At 40.0% G+C, this 17,131-nt stretch overlaps 1 protein-coding gene across 10 annotated transcripts in view; it reads right to left on the bottom strand.

Annotated features, from left to right (window-relative positions):
• The window catches only part of si:dkey-166d12.2 (rap1 GTPase-activating protein 1), a 317,261-nt gene that overhangs the window by 137,240 nt on the left and 162,890 nt on the right, over positions 1-17,131 (bottom strand). For 9 of the 10 annotated variants that reach the window (XM_034165796.1, XM_034165789.1, XM_034165821.1 and 6 more), the window contains one exon: positions 5,666-5,759. In XM_034165796.1, the coding sequence (XP_034021687.1) occupies positions 5,666-5,759 (94 nt within the window). Of the gene's footprint in view, positions 1-5,665; positions 5,760-14,160; positions 14,168-17,131 lie in introns of all 10 variants that reach the window. The other variant, XM_034165825.1, reaches the window with a different exon arrangement.

Genomic DNA, 17,131 nt, shown 5'->3' with positions numbered 1-17,131 from the left:
TGCTCACATTCGCTGGCGTTTGGAACGTTGGAGAGGTGTTCTCTTCACGGATGAATCCCGGTTCACACTGTCCAGGGCAGATGGCAGACAGCGTGTGTGGCGTCGTGTGGATGAGCGGTTTTCTGATGTCAGTGTTGTGGATCGAGTGGCCCATGGTGGCGGTGGGGTTATGGTATGGGCAGGCGTCTGTTATAGATGAAGAACACAGGTGCATTTTATTAATGGCATTTTGAATGCACAGAGATACCGTGACGAGATCCTGAGGTCCACTGTTGTGCCATACATCCAAGAACATCACCTCATGTTGCAGCAGGATAATGCACGGCCCCATGTTGCAAGGATCTGTACACAATTCTTGGAAGCTGAAAATGTCCCATTTCTTGCATGGCCGGCATACTCACCGGACATGTCACCCATTGAGCATGTTTGGGATGCTCTGGACCGGCGTATACAACAGCGTGTACCAGTTCCTGCCAATATCCAGCAACTTCGCACAGCCATTGAAGAGGAGTGGACCAACATTCCACAGGCCACAATTGACAACCTGATCAACTCTATGCAAAGGAGATGTGTTGCACTGCATGAGGCAAATGGTGGTCACACCAGATACTGACTGGTACCCCCCCCCCCCCCAATAAAACAAAACTGCACCTTTCAGAGTGGCCTTTTATTGTGGACAGTCTAAGGCACACCTGTGCACTAATCATGGTGTCTAATCAGCATCTTGATATGACACACCTGTGAGGTGGGATGGATTATCTCAGCAAAGGAGAAGTGCTCACTATCACAGATTTAGACTAGTTTGTGAAGAATATTTGAGGGAAATGGTGATATTGTGTATGTGGAAAAAGTTTTAGATCTTTGAGTTCATCTCATACAAAATGGGAGCAAAACCAAAAGTGTTGTGTTTATATTTTTGTTGAGTGTACTTCTTCTCCTTATTCTACCAGACACTTCTAATTATATTGTGTTGTCAGTGGGAAAGAAGCGGTTTACTGTGAAGTTTTCAGATTGCTCCATAGGCTTACATAGTATAGCTTGTTAGCCTATGATACTGTTATCATTTTAAGCCAATACTGAGTGGAGAAAATTGAATGAAACAAAGAACCAAAACATCTAAAAATAGAGCCTTGATTGAAACAGCTCAGAGTTTCCATTTAACTCAGTCAAGATCCCTAGTTTAAGTTAGGGCCCCTTCACATGACACGATTGAAGCCGAGTGGCACACGAAGGAGGAATCGTATGCCATTCGTGAAAAACTGGAGCCGCCTCAAAAGCCTCATACAGCTGTCGCCACAACCATTCGCATGCTGCTTGCGCCTGTAATCCACAGTGGTGGGCACAGCTAACCAAAAAGTTAGCTTCAATAGCCGCTAATCAGCTAACTGAAAAGTTATCTTTTATAACTTTTAACCAATAAACCACCAAAAAAAAAATTATCAGAAGCTACAGCTAACCGATAACTTTCAATACTGTCTCCGGTACACTCTCAACTACTGACAAGCAGATTTTGAATTTAAACACCGCCAACGCTTCTGATAGAATCAAAGACGTTCACAAACCCAAACACAGCCAATGAGTCAGCGCTTCTGTCTTTGTGCACCTGCCCCCTGCTGTAGGGAAGTGTCATTTACCTGGAAAGCATACAGTGATCCAGCCATGAGGCAGACATCTTGCAAAGGAAAGCAGGTTAGACTTGTGTTTTTGATTTATAAACCAAATTAATCCGGATAGTTTAACTACATTAATGTCAAGTCTGTCATTTGTAAATAGTGAAAATATAACACATATCTTTTAATTTTAAAATAATACACTAATTCTGAAGTTTTAAACATATTAACACACACAGATGCCAAACTGCATTATGGGTAAACTGAGCATCAATTTCAATTTAATTTATTCACTTTATATAGCGCCCAATCACAACAGAGTCGCCTCAAGGTGCGTCACACGAAACAATTCAGAAAACAAAATAAAATGAATTAAACGATTACAAAGCATAGTAAAAGAGTAAAAAAGTGAAAGGCATAGTAACATAATATGCCAGTATGTAATATGCCATCCAGTAGATGGGTCAAAATGCATAGAACACTGCCATCTACTGGATGGCAGTGTAAATGTTGCCTGGTTATATTATATGGTTGTTGCTGCCTGGTTGAATCACAACTTAAACAGAATTTTCAGTTTTGCAAATGCCTTTTTAACAAATGAAAAAATGGCATATTTTACAAATATGCATTTATTTGTAAAAAACCAACACACACGTTAAGTTTTGTGTTGGTTAAATGAATCAACCAATCAGTGATCCCAGGCTCAGTTTACCTATAATGCAGTTTGGCATCTGTGTGTGTGTGTTAATATGTTCAAAACTTTGGAATTAGTGCATTATTTTAAAATTAAAAGTTATGTGTTATATTTTCACTTTGTACAAATGACAGAGTTGACATTAATGCCGTTAAACTATCCTGATTAATTTGGTTCATAAATCAAAACCATAAGTCAAACCTGCTTTCCTTTTGAGGACTTTGGCCTCATGGCTGGACTGCTGTATGCTGTAAAGGGTAATGACTTTGTTTTTTTATACAACTGTAGCAGCCAGTGGCCAGGCCCCTTCTGCTGTGGTCTCCTCTTAGCTGCCTCACTGCTGCATAATTAGCAGATTAGCAGAACTGTGCCCACCGCTGGTAACCCATTCCAGTAGCATGCAAGATGAGTTTGCATTGTCATCTGCTTGTCTTCACAGCATTTGCATGGCATGTCACACGCACAATATGCTGCAGGAAATCATTGCCCATGTTGCACTGTGGCCAAATGATACAATCGAGGCAGCCTATACACCAACGGCCGAAAGATAGCGAGTGCCCTGCAAGTGCCCACTCGACCCCCTCTCGGCAGGTGTCAGCCGGAATCCAGGTGCCACCCACGAACATCCAACACCATTTCTGGGGCACTTAGAAAAGGCAGGGCTATTCGCGCAGCCAGCACGAGAGTAGAGAGCAGCTGACCACTTTCAAGCTGGCTGTGCGAACACACACAGTTTGTAAGTGTTCCACAAGTGTGTTACCAAGAAACACAATTGTGTGAGTGTTAGCTGGCGATCTGAATGTCACATCACCGACGTGAGCTATGGTCCACATGACGCGGTGTCCTTTCGGTGTGCTGCTCGCTGTACACGCGGGGCCAGCAGATGTGGAAATGATAAGCACGCACTCCTTCATTCATGTCATTTCATTACTGTATGTGTATGACCATGGGTCATATACAGAGGAACAGAAGGTTCATACTTGTATTGCCTGCTCGATAGGGATTAAATATTAGAAATTGCTGTGGGGTGTTTTTTAGTGTGTGGTCCCCCCCACAGTAGTGGCACGAACGTGTGATGTCACACTTTCCAGGTACTCGCAATGGGCCTCATGTATCAAAGTTGCGTACGGCGATATTTGAGCCTATATGGGGTGTACGCCAAAACGGCTGCGCTACTTGGCATTTATCAATGTGGTCGTTGGCGTACGCTGCGCTGAAAATATACACCAGGTCGAGAGGTGGCGTAAATATACACCAAAATGAACCAGCGCTGGAATCCACATAAAAATGAAGATGATCAACATGATAAACAGTGCCATTATACAAATCAATGCATATGTTACATAAATAACACTTTCCTGATTATACTACATAATAATCAATACAAATCCCGCTTTTGCGGGATTGTTATGGAGCACGATCCGTGGCCACAGCGCTGACTGCAAAGACAGCACTGCTCGCCCGTTTCTCCAGACTTCAAGCCTGGAGCCAGAGCAGCGCTGAGCTTAACTTTATGTGGTGTTATCGTTTTAGACTATGAAATTGATAATAACAACTGTAGTTTCGTCATTCCCTTAATTCGCCTGTGCTGCAATCAGGTTTTGTCGTCTCCATTCGGTTGTCACAATAAAATACAGAAATACATTTAAAAAAATAATGAAATCTGACAGATTAGGCGTGTCTTATTAATTGAGCGAGCAAATATCCACGTCAAGAATTATTGACATGTGAAAAGAGAATACAGTGGTCCCTCGCTATAACGCGGTTCACCTGTCGTGGCCTCGGAGTCTCGCGGAGTATTTAGTCCAATTTTGCATGCCTTTTTGTTTTTTACAGTGTTCTGTGTTCTTCGTATCTGTTTATAAGAATCTTGTCACCCAGAAGAAAAAAGAGCGCCAACAACTACCCATAACTGTGTTTGTCACTCGGAAACAAACACCTGCAGCCAGGTGTGAGTGGAAAAATGCGCGGCGTCAGGACGCAGAGGCGCGATCTGTGACATACTGGTCAGTCACTATTAATAATTTCTTATGTGTCCGACCTCGTTCGTTGATCGTTAAAATTAATTCGTTAGTTCTAAATGCCATCATAATTATTTATAGGAAAACTTTCTATTTTTATTTCTGAAACAAATGTTTGGGCCTGAAAACAGTCTGGTATTATTTTCCTACTAAGGTTTGAACTTTGAGAGTGTTTACACACGAGAGAAAAGTGAGAAAATGTTCATGCCTGATTGAGAAAGTGTATAAACTGTGTAGTGAGGGGTTTTACAGCTTTGAAACGTCTATAATAATTGTAAAAAATAACACTGCCTAACGTTGCGGTTTCGCGTAGTTCGGGCTATTTTTTAGAACGTAACTCCAGCGATTAATGAGGGACCACTGTAACACTTTATTGATTATATACTACAAAACAATTGATACGACGGCCGCTTTTGACGCTCTATTGGCACGCGTCGTGATTGGTGAAGTTCTTTTTCATTGCCGTCTTCCTGGCTTCCATGTCATAAAATGAGGGTGTGTCTGAAGCGGAGTCTGAATATTTATGGGCGTGTTTATTATAATTACGATCGTTTCCACCCGCCGCATTTATCAAGATCACGTCAGGCGTACGCCAGAAATGGGCAGGTGCGCACTGCTTGATACATGTCACGGCGACTTTGGTGTATTTCAAGTTTATGCCGTAAATTTACGCCACAAGTGCGCAACATTGATACATGAGGCCCAATGTGTTTGTGTGCATCCATGAGCGTGCACAAAACTGTCACTGTGGTATCGTGCATGACTGTCTGGCTGTGTGTCCCTCTTGACAACAGGTGGAATGTTTCACGGTTCCCCGTTTCGTTTTTTGTTCACGATTTTTCGGCCGGTTTCTGCTTCTTTCACCCAATTTCGTGTTATGTGTGAAGGAGCCCTTAAGGATTAGATCCCAGTATTTTTGAGAATGTTGGCATTATGCTAACTTCAGTGTATGAAGCACCTGCAAATGAAATGTTCCAGGTGGGAACTTTGGAGGGGGGGTAGGGATGGGGGTGTTTGGCTTGCATTTACATTGTAATCAGAGGATTTTGTTCAATATTTATGTCTCTGTAAGGCTACACAGATACATCTTGGACTGATAAGTCACTGAGTGCCGTTCTAGTTTATTGTTCTTGAGCAGTCACTAACCATATGGCTGAGCTGCAAAAAGCTGAAGGGTTTTGCTGCTTTCACAGAGGCTATTTCCTGCACATTTACCCACTCACAGATCAGATAGTTTCATTCAAAAGACCTAATTTTGACACTGCCTTGATATCTGAAAATAGAAACAATGAAAACCAGAATAGGAAAGAGACAAGAAGCAATGTGAAGGCTTATGTTACCTTTAAAAGTGAGGGAAGAGGAAGTGGTGATTGGGGGTGTGGCAGTGACTGGTTTACTTCATCAGCAAAACGAGAAATCCTTCCATCTTGTTTCCTGTGAGTCAGACAGGACAGAGAATAGGGATGCAGACAGAGAAGTTATTGCTCGACTTCAGCCAACATTCTCACTGAAGCAATCGCAGTACGCACAATGTAACACAACTGACTCATCCCATCAAACAGTGCTGGTCAAAACTCACAACAATAAGAACGGTGGAACCATTGCACCAATATCCTGGGAGAGTTTTCAGGGTATTTCCTATCTTAGTTGAAATAAGATAAGATTTGTCTGCAGTTCTTGCCCTCATACCATAGGTCTTGAAGAAGATGAGAAAGTAAAGATGAAGCAGCAGGAGGTGGAGAGAAGTGAATGTGGAGAAAGAACATAGCAGAAAAGATTGAGAACAAATAGAAAACTGAAGAAGGAGGACCCTCTTTGTTCACTTCATCACGAGCTGCTGTGTCCTCGCTCACATTCTTCACTGTGCACCTTCTCTGCAGCAAATTACCAGTCTGACCAGGATTCTGATCACAGTTTTTTCAGTCGCAGTTTGGGCTCTGTCATGATGGCAGATGCCAAAACAACTGGGAGCAAATCCCTTTGGAAGCATGTCCAAATGCACATTATTATTATATTTGGAATAAAGGGGTTGGAATTATCATGTTCATTGTGATGGTGGTGGGTGAACTGAGATGGTTCACTCTAGGTCCCATTTGAAGATTATTATGCAAGAGCAACATGATATGAATCAATTAGAGTGCCACTTGTTCATCATTTTAAACTGCAGTGTTCAAGGTGCACAGTGCCGTCGTACTGAGCAAGGCTCTGAACCGGTCTGTGGAACAAAAACAAAACCACAAACTTTTGTTATTTTTATGTTCTGGAAGAGAATCATTATTTTAAAATAATGGTAAGAGGTTATTTTTAACCCTATTTCTAACCCTTTTACAATGACCTGGTGAAGTTCACTTCCTGTTGTTTACTTATTTTGGTTGTTGTTGGCGGGACAAAGTGCCCCACCCTGTGTTTCATGCTGAGAAATGCACTCGTAGCAGACAAACATTGAGGGACTTCATTAGAAACACTGAATTTATTACCATTATTGTGCATTTTTTTTATTTTTATGGAATTTATTTTTGAGAAATGGATGCCTAGATGGAGTACTGTGAAGAGAAACCTCTTTAAAAACGCTGCGTTTCTTCAGCATTGTCCACAAGAAGGAATTAAAGTATTTCTCAGACATCTTCAAAAACAAGGACGTCTTATCATCACACTGTGATGATGAGTCTGAATGAAATGACATAACAGGTCAGATTTAAGACTTCATATTTACTCTATTATATTATTTTATATAATATTTTAAACAGTTGGAACTGTATTTTTCAGTTTCCCACAGCTAACATGGAACGTTATTAATTGGTTCAAAAAGTATATAATTTTTGTTCTGACTGGTTCAGGAATATCAATTTTGGGGTGGATCCCAAAACCGGAAATGTTAAAATATTGTTTCTGTTTGGAACGGACCAGCAGGGAAAATGTTGTGGTTCAAAGCAGAAGCATAAAGTTTGACCACATTACGCGATTTTTGTGTTTCTTTACTAGTTTCCTGTTCCTGTGAGATCAGATTTTAAAATTCTGTTACTAACTTATAAAATTGTTCATGGAGTGGCACCTCCCTACTTAGCTGACCTAATTAAACCCAATGTACCAGCCTGGGCTCTGTATTCTCAGGGTGCAGGACTACTTTGTGTACCTAGGGTGAATAAAAAGTCTGTGGGTCACAGAGCTTTCTCTTATCGCGCCCCTGTTCTGTGGAATGATCTCCCTATATCAATAAAACAGTCAGATTCTGTAGAGACTTTCAAATGCAGACTTAAGATGCACTTATTTTCCCTTTTGTATGGCTAACATACTGGCATAGTATGTTTCTATGCTTTTTATACTTTTAAATTAATTTTATTAGGAAATGGAGCGAGCCGCGGCCTCAAATTCTAAATTCTGGGTCTTTTAGTGAAGCTTAGGGCTAGTGGCCGGTGATCACCTTATAATTTCTTGTTTTTCTTGTTGCTAAATGCTGATAAATTATACTATATTTGTTGTCTTTCTGATGCCTGATTCTGTTTTTTCTCTCTGTTTAAGGTGCGGCTCCATCCAGAGATGGGGGGTGGTGTCCATTTCTGCAGGCCTTCCATCCTGTGCACTGGCATGGACTCCCAAAATCTCCCAAAATTTCCTGTATTGTCTTTTGTGTCAGTAGCATGGCCCAAGCAGAGGGTCACCCCTTTGAGCCTGATCTGCTTGAGGTTTCATCCTCAAATCATCAAAGGGAGTTTTTCCTTACCATTGTCGCCTGTGTGCTTGCTCTTGGGGTTGGTAACGTTAGACCTTACTTGTATGAAGCGCCTTGAGGCAACTTTGTTGTGGTTTGGAGCTATATAAATGAAGATAAATTAAAAAATAAATCAAAAATTCAAAGCCCTGGTACTGAGAAGGGAAATACAAATGAAAGGATAGTTCATTAATGGATTAGCGGCAACCTTATAGAATGTGTAGCAGCCACCCAAGATCCTAGAGGTGAAGCAGGGAAGCAGCAAGGTGAAGTTTTGTTTAATAGTTATTTTCTATTCACTTTCATTCACATGTCATGACAGTTGTGTCTGGGGTTTTCCCAGTAAAAAGTGATGTTCATCAGGGGTGTGTACTGCCTCCAAGACTGTTCAATGCCTGCATGGACAGATTGTTCAGTAGGGTTGTGGAAACCAGTAACTCAGGTGCTATTGCTGGCAAGGAAAGGTTTACTGACCTTGACTTTGCAGATGATGTTGTGATCTCTGTGGATTCAAGGGATACCCTGATTAGCTCATTTGAGAAACTGAATGAGGAATTGGAGCGTCTGGTTTCGCAATTGTCCTGGATCAAAACTAAGATCCAGCCTTTTAATGACGTCCTGGACTCAGTCATCAGAAGTGTATCTGTATGTAGTGAAACTTGAACTTGTAGAGACTTATTTCAGCAGTGACATTCATATCTCTGGGTCCTCAGCCTTTGAGATCCAGTGATGCCTGGGAAGAGCTTATGAGGTCACTACACAGAGGTGTTTGGTGATGCCAGTATGTTTGCATGATTCTTTGCATAATATGCAATCAAACTAATACACCACTGCAAGAGGTTGGCCAAGAGTGTCAGCAGAAAAGAGGTACATGCACCTCTTTTCTGGAGCAGATAACTGTAACAACTGTTCATTTCTGGAAACAAGCACCAAAATTGGCACACATACTCCTTAGACATTACTCTTTTGTAAAAGCATATTAGCCACCTCATTTTCAATAGGCAGCCAGGTAGGAGTCATAGAATCCAATGGACGCTGATCTTGTTTGACCTTTACTTTGGAGACCAAGTATTCAACACAGTCAGAACTATTCCATTTATTAATCCTATTAGCTCAATCAATCAAGGGGTATTTGTGCCAAATTTGGTGCTTGTTTCACCATTTGAAAGATTCCTCTGTAGATATTCTGTTATCTGCTTCACTAGTGAACCTGCTTATGTAAATCATGTCCGAGTCTTTCACTCTTCATTTAGTGCTCGATGATAGACCTGGCTTTTGGTGGCCAAAGGCACAACACTTTCTGGTGAAAGTTAACAACACACCACCTCTGCACCCAATATTACCTCATTTTTAGATGGACACACCCACTTGAGCTCAAATTGTGATTAAGTATATGCAGGCATTGGATGTAAAAATAACAACTACACTGGGTTGAAACTTGCAATGACACCTGCACTGGGCTGGTTACAGGATTTCACCGGGTAGAAGATTGTGCTCTCTGGAACTGACACCTGAAGCAGAAGGCATTTCTGAGCACTGAGAAACTTCAGTGCTATCTGTGATGTTGGCGAAATTGTGTCCTCCACACCTCAGTCTTGGCACACAATTGTGTTTTACAGGTGGAGAAGTTGAAATTGGATCATTTACTATATGGTGCTTCATCTGAAACAGGCCATTATTAGATACTGCAGCTATCCCCATCTGAAGATGCCTGGCCTATTACTGCTCGGGAGAATCGATGTGTCTGACCAAACTGAGATGCACTTTTATCATGACAATTGCTGATCTGGAGTTGTGGTTTGGAAATCTTGTTGGAACATAGCATGGAGGGCTGCTTATGTTGCCTCTGATCTTTGCTGAATTCATAGAAATAACAAGCTAATGCTGGCAGATATTTCCTGCAGTCTGTGGTGGAAGAAGTACTCAGATATTTGACTTAATAAAAATGGTAATACCACACTGTACAAACACTCTGTTCCATTAATAAAAGCACAGAAACATTAGCAACAAGATAATATCAACATTTCAAAAGGTAAATTGGCTCAAAATGCAGAATGGAGAATTTTAGAATAATAATAATATATATAAGATCAGATTATAATTACTGAGGCATTAATGTGCTCATCATGTTAATGTAGCAGGTGGTCAATTTTAATGCGTGTGTAAAGGAGTCGTGATTGAGAGGTTTTGAGCCTGACCCAGAAAAAAGCAAGGCATGGGTCTCCAACTTTTGCATGCTGAGAAACCTGTCAGAGTTCATGGTGTGGAACAAACAGAATGCTGGACACAGATTGCAGACTCGCAGACTTGGGAGGTGGAGTAATTAAAAGGCGTTATCTTCAAAAAACAGGCACAGGTACGGTACACAAGTAATCAGTCAGTGTGGCAAATGTAATCGGCAGAAGAGAGGCTGAGGTGTGGTCAAAAACAAGCTGGGTTCAGATGCACAGAGTAACCCGGCACCACGAGGAGGCGTTTGGGGGCGATGCCCCCTCACGTCATCAACCTCGCCCCCTCGGATGTTAGAGTTATCAAAAAATAAAAATAAAAAAGAAAGAAAAAAGAAATACTGGAAAATATAGCAAAATATTAGTTATTCAATAATATCACGTATTTAACAAATAAACCAAATTAATTAACTAAAGTAATTAATTTTAAAACAAATGGATATGGCGTGTGTCTGTGTTCAAGTAATTTGATAGGTTGAGGGTTGCGCTTGTCAGTGTGGCAGAGGGCAAGCTCGATTTATTCAAGCAGTGTCAAGGGCCTTTCACACTGCAAACTTCAGCGCGATGCTTTAACGCTTCCCAACGCGTCGTAACGCCAGGCTGGTGCGTTTCCAACGCGTCGTGACGACAGGCGTGTCGCTTCGGAAGCGGCAAGGGGGCAGAGATTTTTCTTGTATCTCTTTGCCCTTGTGTTTTGTTCGTTTGTTATTGTATTTGTTGAAATAAAGTTTTGAAAAAAAAAAAGGGGGCAGAGATTGCGGCCACGTCACACTCTGGCTGTTTCCACAACCTGAAAAAAGTTCAGCGATCGCCATCTTGAATTTGCGTCGACTGAACCACAAAAAAGCTTTAAAAAACAGCAGTAGAACGATTCTCCCATCACCCTGCTGGGAGAAGCTTTTTTCAGCTACTTTTCGGAGTGACGCCGACCGAGGGAGGACTGATGACTTGGTGGGATATCGATCGAACCGCGACAGCGGGCCGACCTGCACGGAGAAGCCGGCCTTCAGGCATCATTCCTGGGCAGAGCGAGGCAGGCAGCCGGGGTGATGGAGCAAACCCACTCAGTCCGAAATCTCCCACTTTTTGGATATATGCGAAGTCCCAGTTTACCCACCGGAGTTTAGTTCTGCAGCTTTATCAAGGTGAGAATAATGTAAAAATAAAACGTGACGTTTACTGAACTGCTCTGAAGGTTTAATGATCGGCTAACATTAGCTTAGCCTTTTAGCACAGTTGATCTGAGTGAACGCTTTAATTTGTAAATGGTTCAGTCTTTTTTATTTTTACCAAATAAAGCTACAGCTTTTTTCAGACACCACAAAAGGTCAACTTTAAATAACTTACTTTTTCTGGCGTTTTTTTCCATCGTTTTTTTCCTTTTTTATATATATAAACTGTTTAGTGTTTCTTTATATTTAAAGAAATATTTTTATTTGTCCTAATCAGGAACATTTGCTGTGCAGACAACCAAACTTACATTGATGAGCTGAACACCACGAAGTCCAGTCGAAAGAAAACATCTCTGCTCTTCAAAATAGGACAAAAGTGTCTTCAGCAACACCACCAGAGGTCAAAGCTGCAGAAGAGACCTTCATCTGGTCCCGAGAATCCAGCAGAACATCACCTGCTTCTAAATAAAAAGCTCTTTCAACAGCAACTATTTTATTATTTTTTAAAAAGCTGTTTCATTTTATATTTTAACAATAAATGAACGGATCATTAAAAATGTCCACGAAATCAAAGTCAAAAGACATTTACACAGGTAGAAGCTCTCCACTTATTGTGCTCAAATTCATATTTTAGAAATGACTCTGTCCTGATAACATTAAAGGCAATTACATATTTTGAAGAAATTACAAGTTGAAATGACTATATAAAAAAAACATGTCACAGAAATCCTACTTTACAATCACACTGCAGTCATTGTTAAATTACTGCCTGTTGCATTTATAATAAACATTTGTATTTATTTAGTGTTTGTTTTTCTGGTTGAATTGAGATATAAATAATCTACCAGACTTAAAAAAATGTACAAGTTTCCATGTTATTTTATTTGTTTAAAAATAAATGTCCAAGGTTCCTTATGTTAAACAAGAAATCATCTAACCCGAAATAACAGGTGGTTCTCGACATAACACCGACTCTGTGTGGTATGCAGGAGATCACTTGACCGAGGGTCTATACGTTCAAATAATAATTAAAGAAATACTGTCATCACTCTTTACTCTTACTCAGTCAGTCTCTTACAACGGTGTAGCCTAAATACACAAGCTTTCCAGGAGCGCACCCAATTCATTACGCACACTCAGAGACATGTCCCCTCCGGGGCGCACTTTTTTTGGGGGGGGGGCAACCCGCCCCCTGTGATAAACTCGCCCCCTTAATATTTTTTTTTTAGCGCCGGGTCTGACCAGATTGTCAGAACCGAGGCAAAATCAGAGTCAAAAAACAAGTAAGGTCAATAATGGCTGCACAGATAAACAACGGCAAACAAGAGCAAGAAAAAAAAAAAAGGCTGCAATGAGGGCTGCGACACAATGCGTAAGCTCAGTGAACTAGCAAAGAACAGAGAAAAATGCAAGGCTTAAATAACAGGATGTGATTAAGAAAAGTGAATACAGGTGTGTGAGAACGGTCAGGAAGGAGACAAAGATGAGGCAAGCAGGAGCAAGAGAGTGTAGGAAAATTAACACTAAGCAGACAGAAATGGAGGTGAGGAAGAAAGAGACAAATATGAAGCAAACAAGTGCAAGAGAGTGCAGTAAAGTGAACACTAAGCAGATAGAAATAAACTGGAAGGTCAATCCCAAATATAATGCAAAAAAAAAAAAAAAAATCTACACATGGAAAGAGCAAAGAAACAAGACCTGGAAAACAAAGGTGAAGAGTGATCAACAAGAGAATTAAAGGCTGATGCTGAAACTAGAACAGAAGTAACGTAGCAAAAGTATAACAAACAGAAATTACAAGCAATGACTAGAGTGTTTAAAACGCAAAATAAAACCAGACATGGGGCAGATCATGACAAAACCAACATTTCATTTATATACTGCTAGGTAATTTCCCCCTGTGGACCAATAAAGCCCTACTGAACAAAAAAACAGCACAATTTCAGTACAGTTTATATTTTGTATGGGCAATCTAATTCTACAAAGAAATAAAGAAGCATGTCAGATTAACATAATCAAGTAAAAAAATATGTTTTCCTTTGCAATGTAGTGAAGAATTAATAGTATTTTGATTAAAAATAAAACTTAAATTCAATTAAAAATAGTTTAAATTAAAAATAGCAGTAATCAAAGTGCTTAAAATTTGTATTTGGGTGATTCTTTAACTACGGGCACTATTGGCCTTGTAAATGTAATTTCCACCACACCATTGCCTTACAATATAAAGCGCCTTGGGGCAACTGTTTGTTGTGATTTGGCGCTATATACATGTGCTCTGATGTCACTGTTTATCTCCATAGAAACTACCCACACAATCTTTCATACAAACTGTTTAAAAGGACATTACAGTGTTGTGGTAGAAATTACAGCAATAGTGTGGGACAACTACATTTTGTTTAAAAAAACCACAACAGTTGTATGACATTGAATACCCCAATTATGTTTTGATTGTTTTACTGATATTTTATTCAGAGATGTTTTAAAACATTAGAAAAAACATTTCTTTACCATTTATTTTTATCATTGAAGATCAAAAGTCTGGGTGTGGGACAAGCACAAAACGGCAATATTTGCATATAATGATGCTGAGAAAAGGTGAAAAAGTCATCATAGACTACTAGAACAAAGTTCTTAACACACTTTCATTGTAAAGATAACTATAAAAGTGTGAAATTTCCCCTTTTTTCTGTTTTTCATACAATATGATCAAAGGACATAATAAGTGCCCGTAGTCTAAGAATCACCCATTTAGTGACAGTGCTTGAGTAAATGTATTTGCAGCCGTTCTGCTTTGTGTACACCTGATCCCATCAGAGCTCAGGAGCCCAGGAGGACAGGTCCTCATTAGTGCTTGAATGGGAGACCTCCTGTGTGCGTATCAGGAAGGTATAAAACTGGTGCCTAATACCAAAGTGGATGTGTACTGGCTGCACTCTGGTGACCCTGAAGAGAAATGGGTGCAGCTGAAGGACAAAACTCCCACTTGAGTAAATGTAATTAGCTCAGCCAATCTGCTTGATGTACACCTGCTCCTTATTAAACTGCTCCCCACTCTGCTCAACTTAAAAAAATTAACCTAAAAATGGACGCTTTCTTAAGAAATTCCAATTCAGCCATTGCAGACTTTTATAGTCAAACTAACTCAAGTTTCGTTCAGCATTTAGTGAAGTGGTTTAGTACAAGTGACTTGCTTTGTCCTCTACAAGGTAAATTAAGTCGACCCAACCTATTTTAACTCATTCGATGCCATTGACTCTAAAACGCGTCTTTTCCGATAGTAACACCCCGCGCCAAAGACGCGTCATCGAGCCAATTTCTTTTCTTCTCTTTTCTTGTGGTATGTTTATTGTTGACATGGACATAGAACTCAATTTTCTATGGGTCTTGAAAAAAACACTCAAATGCTGAAGAAATCCTGTCACTGGGATGTTCTGAACTTTGAAAATGGCTGGCACTCAATGAGTTAATGGGTTTGGTGTTATTAAGTAATCAACTTATTTAAATTAAGCTATTCTAATGTATTTATTTTACCTTTGTTCTATTCAGAAATGCCAGTTTGCTTAATTTTGTAAAGTATTTTGAGTTTTTGTACCATCGCCTTGTAAGTAATCAACATACTATTAGCAGATAGTTCAGGGAAGATAGCTTAAGGGTATGTATTGTGAAATTTGCACAAAGATGTTAATAATGTTGTGTATTTATATTTTATCCTTTGACTTACTGTGTTGTTTTTAATGTATGGGTGCTATGTACTGGATGTATTGTTGTGTAGCAGACTCTGTCCAAGGCAAATTTCTCCTTAGGGAGACAAATAAAGACACTTTGACTTTGACTTTGATACTAAAATGCAGACATGGAAAACATTTTTTATGCTGAAAATACTCAACAAATAAAGTTTCACAAATTAACCCCCATGAAGCATTTATGAATGTGTAAACAGAGTAGGTTCTGATCTGTACTTGGTTGTCAGACGGCCGGGGCTCTGTGCATTTCTCCTTTGCACAACTGCACAATTTTAAAACATTCACAATCACTAGTCAAATTCATATTTTAGAAATGACTCTGTCCTGATCACAACATTAAAGGCAATCACATATTTTGATGTAATTACATGTTGAAATGACTCAAAAAATATTTCATCATGAGGTTTATGTCACAGAAATCCTACTTTAAAATCACACTGCAGTCATTGTTAAATTATCTCCTATTGCATTTATAATAAACATTTGTATTTATTTACAGTGTCTGTTTTTCTGGTTGAAATGAGATATGAATAATCTAACGTTACCTATTTTATTTGTCTAAAAATAAATGTCCAAGGTTCCTTATGTTAAACAAGAAATTATCTAATCTGACATAACAGGTGGGTTTAAATTACAGATGAAGAAAGGTTTCTAAAGAACCATTTATTTATTTATTTGCTATTTTAATTACAAGTGTTCTAAACTTTTTTTTACAGTTATCAAATTTTGAGGTTAAAAAACATCTGCAAGGATTTTTATTCAGGAAACTGCTCTATAAATGAGCAGTCCTGTGACACGTTTCTGTTTTGTAGAGATCAGTGGTTTCTGCCACTAGTCTTCCGTGTTTTGGCCCAACGCATCGTTCCTATTGGACAGCGCGAAGCTATGTCACAGTTCAGAGCGGCGAAAGTTGGACTGGGTTCAACTTTGACCGCGTCAGCCTGTGAAGCGGCAATGCGCACTCCCATCAGAAGTGTTGGTTTAGCTCGGCTTTTGACGCGACGCTTCTGACGCCTTTATAAAAAGCGATGCGTCTCATTGAAAATAATGCTTTTTCAGATCAATTCGTGACTGTTTCGTGACTGTGACATTTCCAAAGCATCCGGTGTGAAAGGCCCTTTCTGCTCCTGGTTGGCACACACTCGATGTGCTTGCACTCTGGGCTAGGTACATGAGCTGCACGAACCGGATTCATTGTATTTATTTATTTTTCTGAGGACAGAAGTGAAATTAAGATTAATGCTCCTGGTTGACACACACTTGATGTGCACCCAGCCCAGTGTATGTGCACGTCCAGGGTGCACCAACCGGAGTGAGCTGCATGAGCTGGATTCATTGTGTTTATTTGTTTTTCTGAGGACAGAAGTGGAAGTTAAGTTTAACGTTGCTGGTCGGCAGACGGCGGACTTCACCTGTGTGGGGACGTGAACAAGGTGATCCGGATTGATTTTGGTTTACTGTCTGTGAGGACGTCAATGAAAGTTGAGAGACGCAGCTCAGTGGAAATCATTCTGTAAATCTCTGAGTGGTTGTTCACACTTTTCTTCTTCTTTTTAAAATGTATTTATTTATTTATTATGTACAGTGCTTTTTCTGCCTAAAGTCAGGGGAATTTTTACAGCCTCTTTCACAAAATACTGTAACACTCCACATCCACCCTGAGCACTGTGTGTGCAAAGGTGTGGTCATTTCAGCCACAGCAGAGGCGTTGAACATCCGTGAGAGTGCTGTGTGCATGGTCAATTTTGCAGAGTAAAATATACTCTGTCAGGATAACATATGGTCCCAGTCCAAATAGAGTTAAATATACTCTATCACAGTGCTAAACTGATTCTATCACAGTGTGAAAATCCACTCTATCATGTTGTGAATGACTCTTATTAGAGTAGACAAACTTGATTTGACAAGACGGTAGAGCTGATTTCATTCGAAAATAGAGTATATTTAACTATAT

The sequence above is a fragment of the Thalassophryne amazonica genome, chromosome 3 (genome assembly GCF_902500255.1).
Source record: "Thalassophryne amazonica chromosome 3, fThaAma1.1, whole genome shotgun sequence".
Taxonomy (NCBI): domain Eukaryota; kingdom Metazoa; phylum Chordata; class Actinopteri; order Batrachoidiformes; family Batrachoididae; genus Thalassophryne; species Thalassophryne amazonica.
The sequence above is the reverse complement of the archived record's forward strand: the minus strand, read 5'-3'. Positions and strand labels throughout refer to the sequence as shown.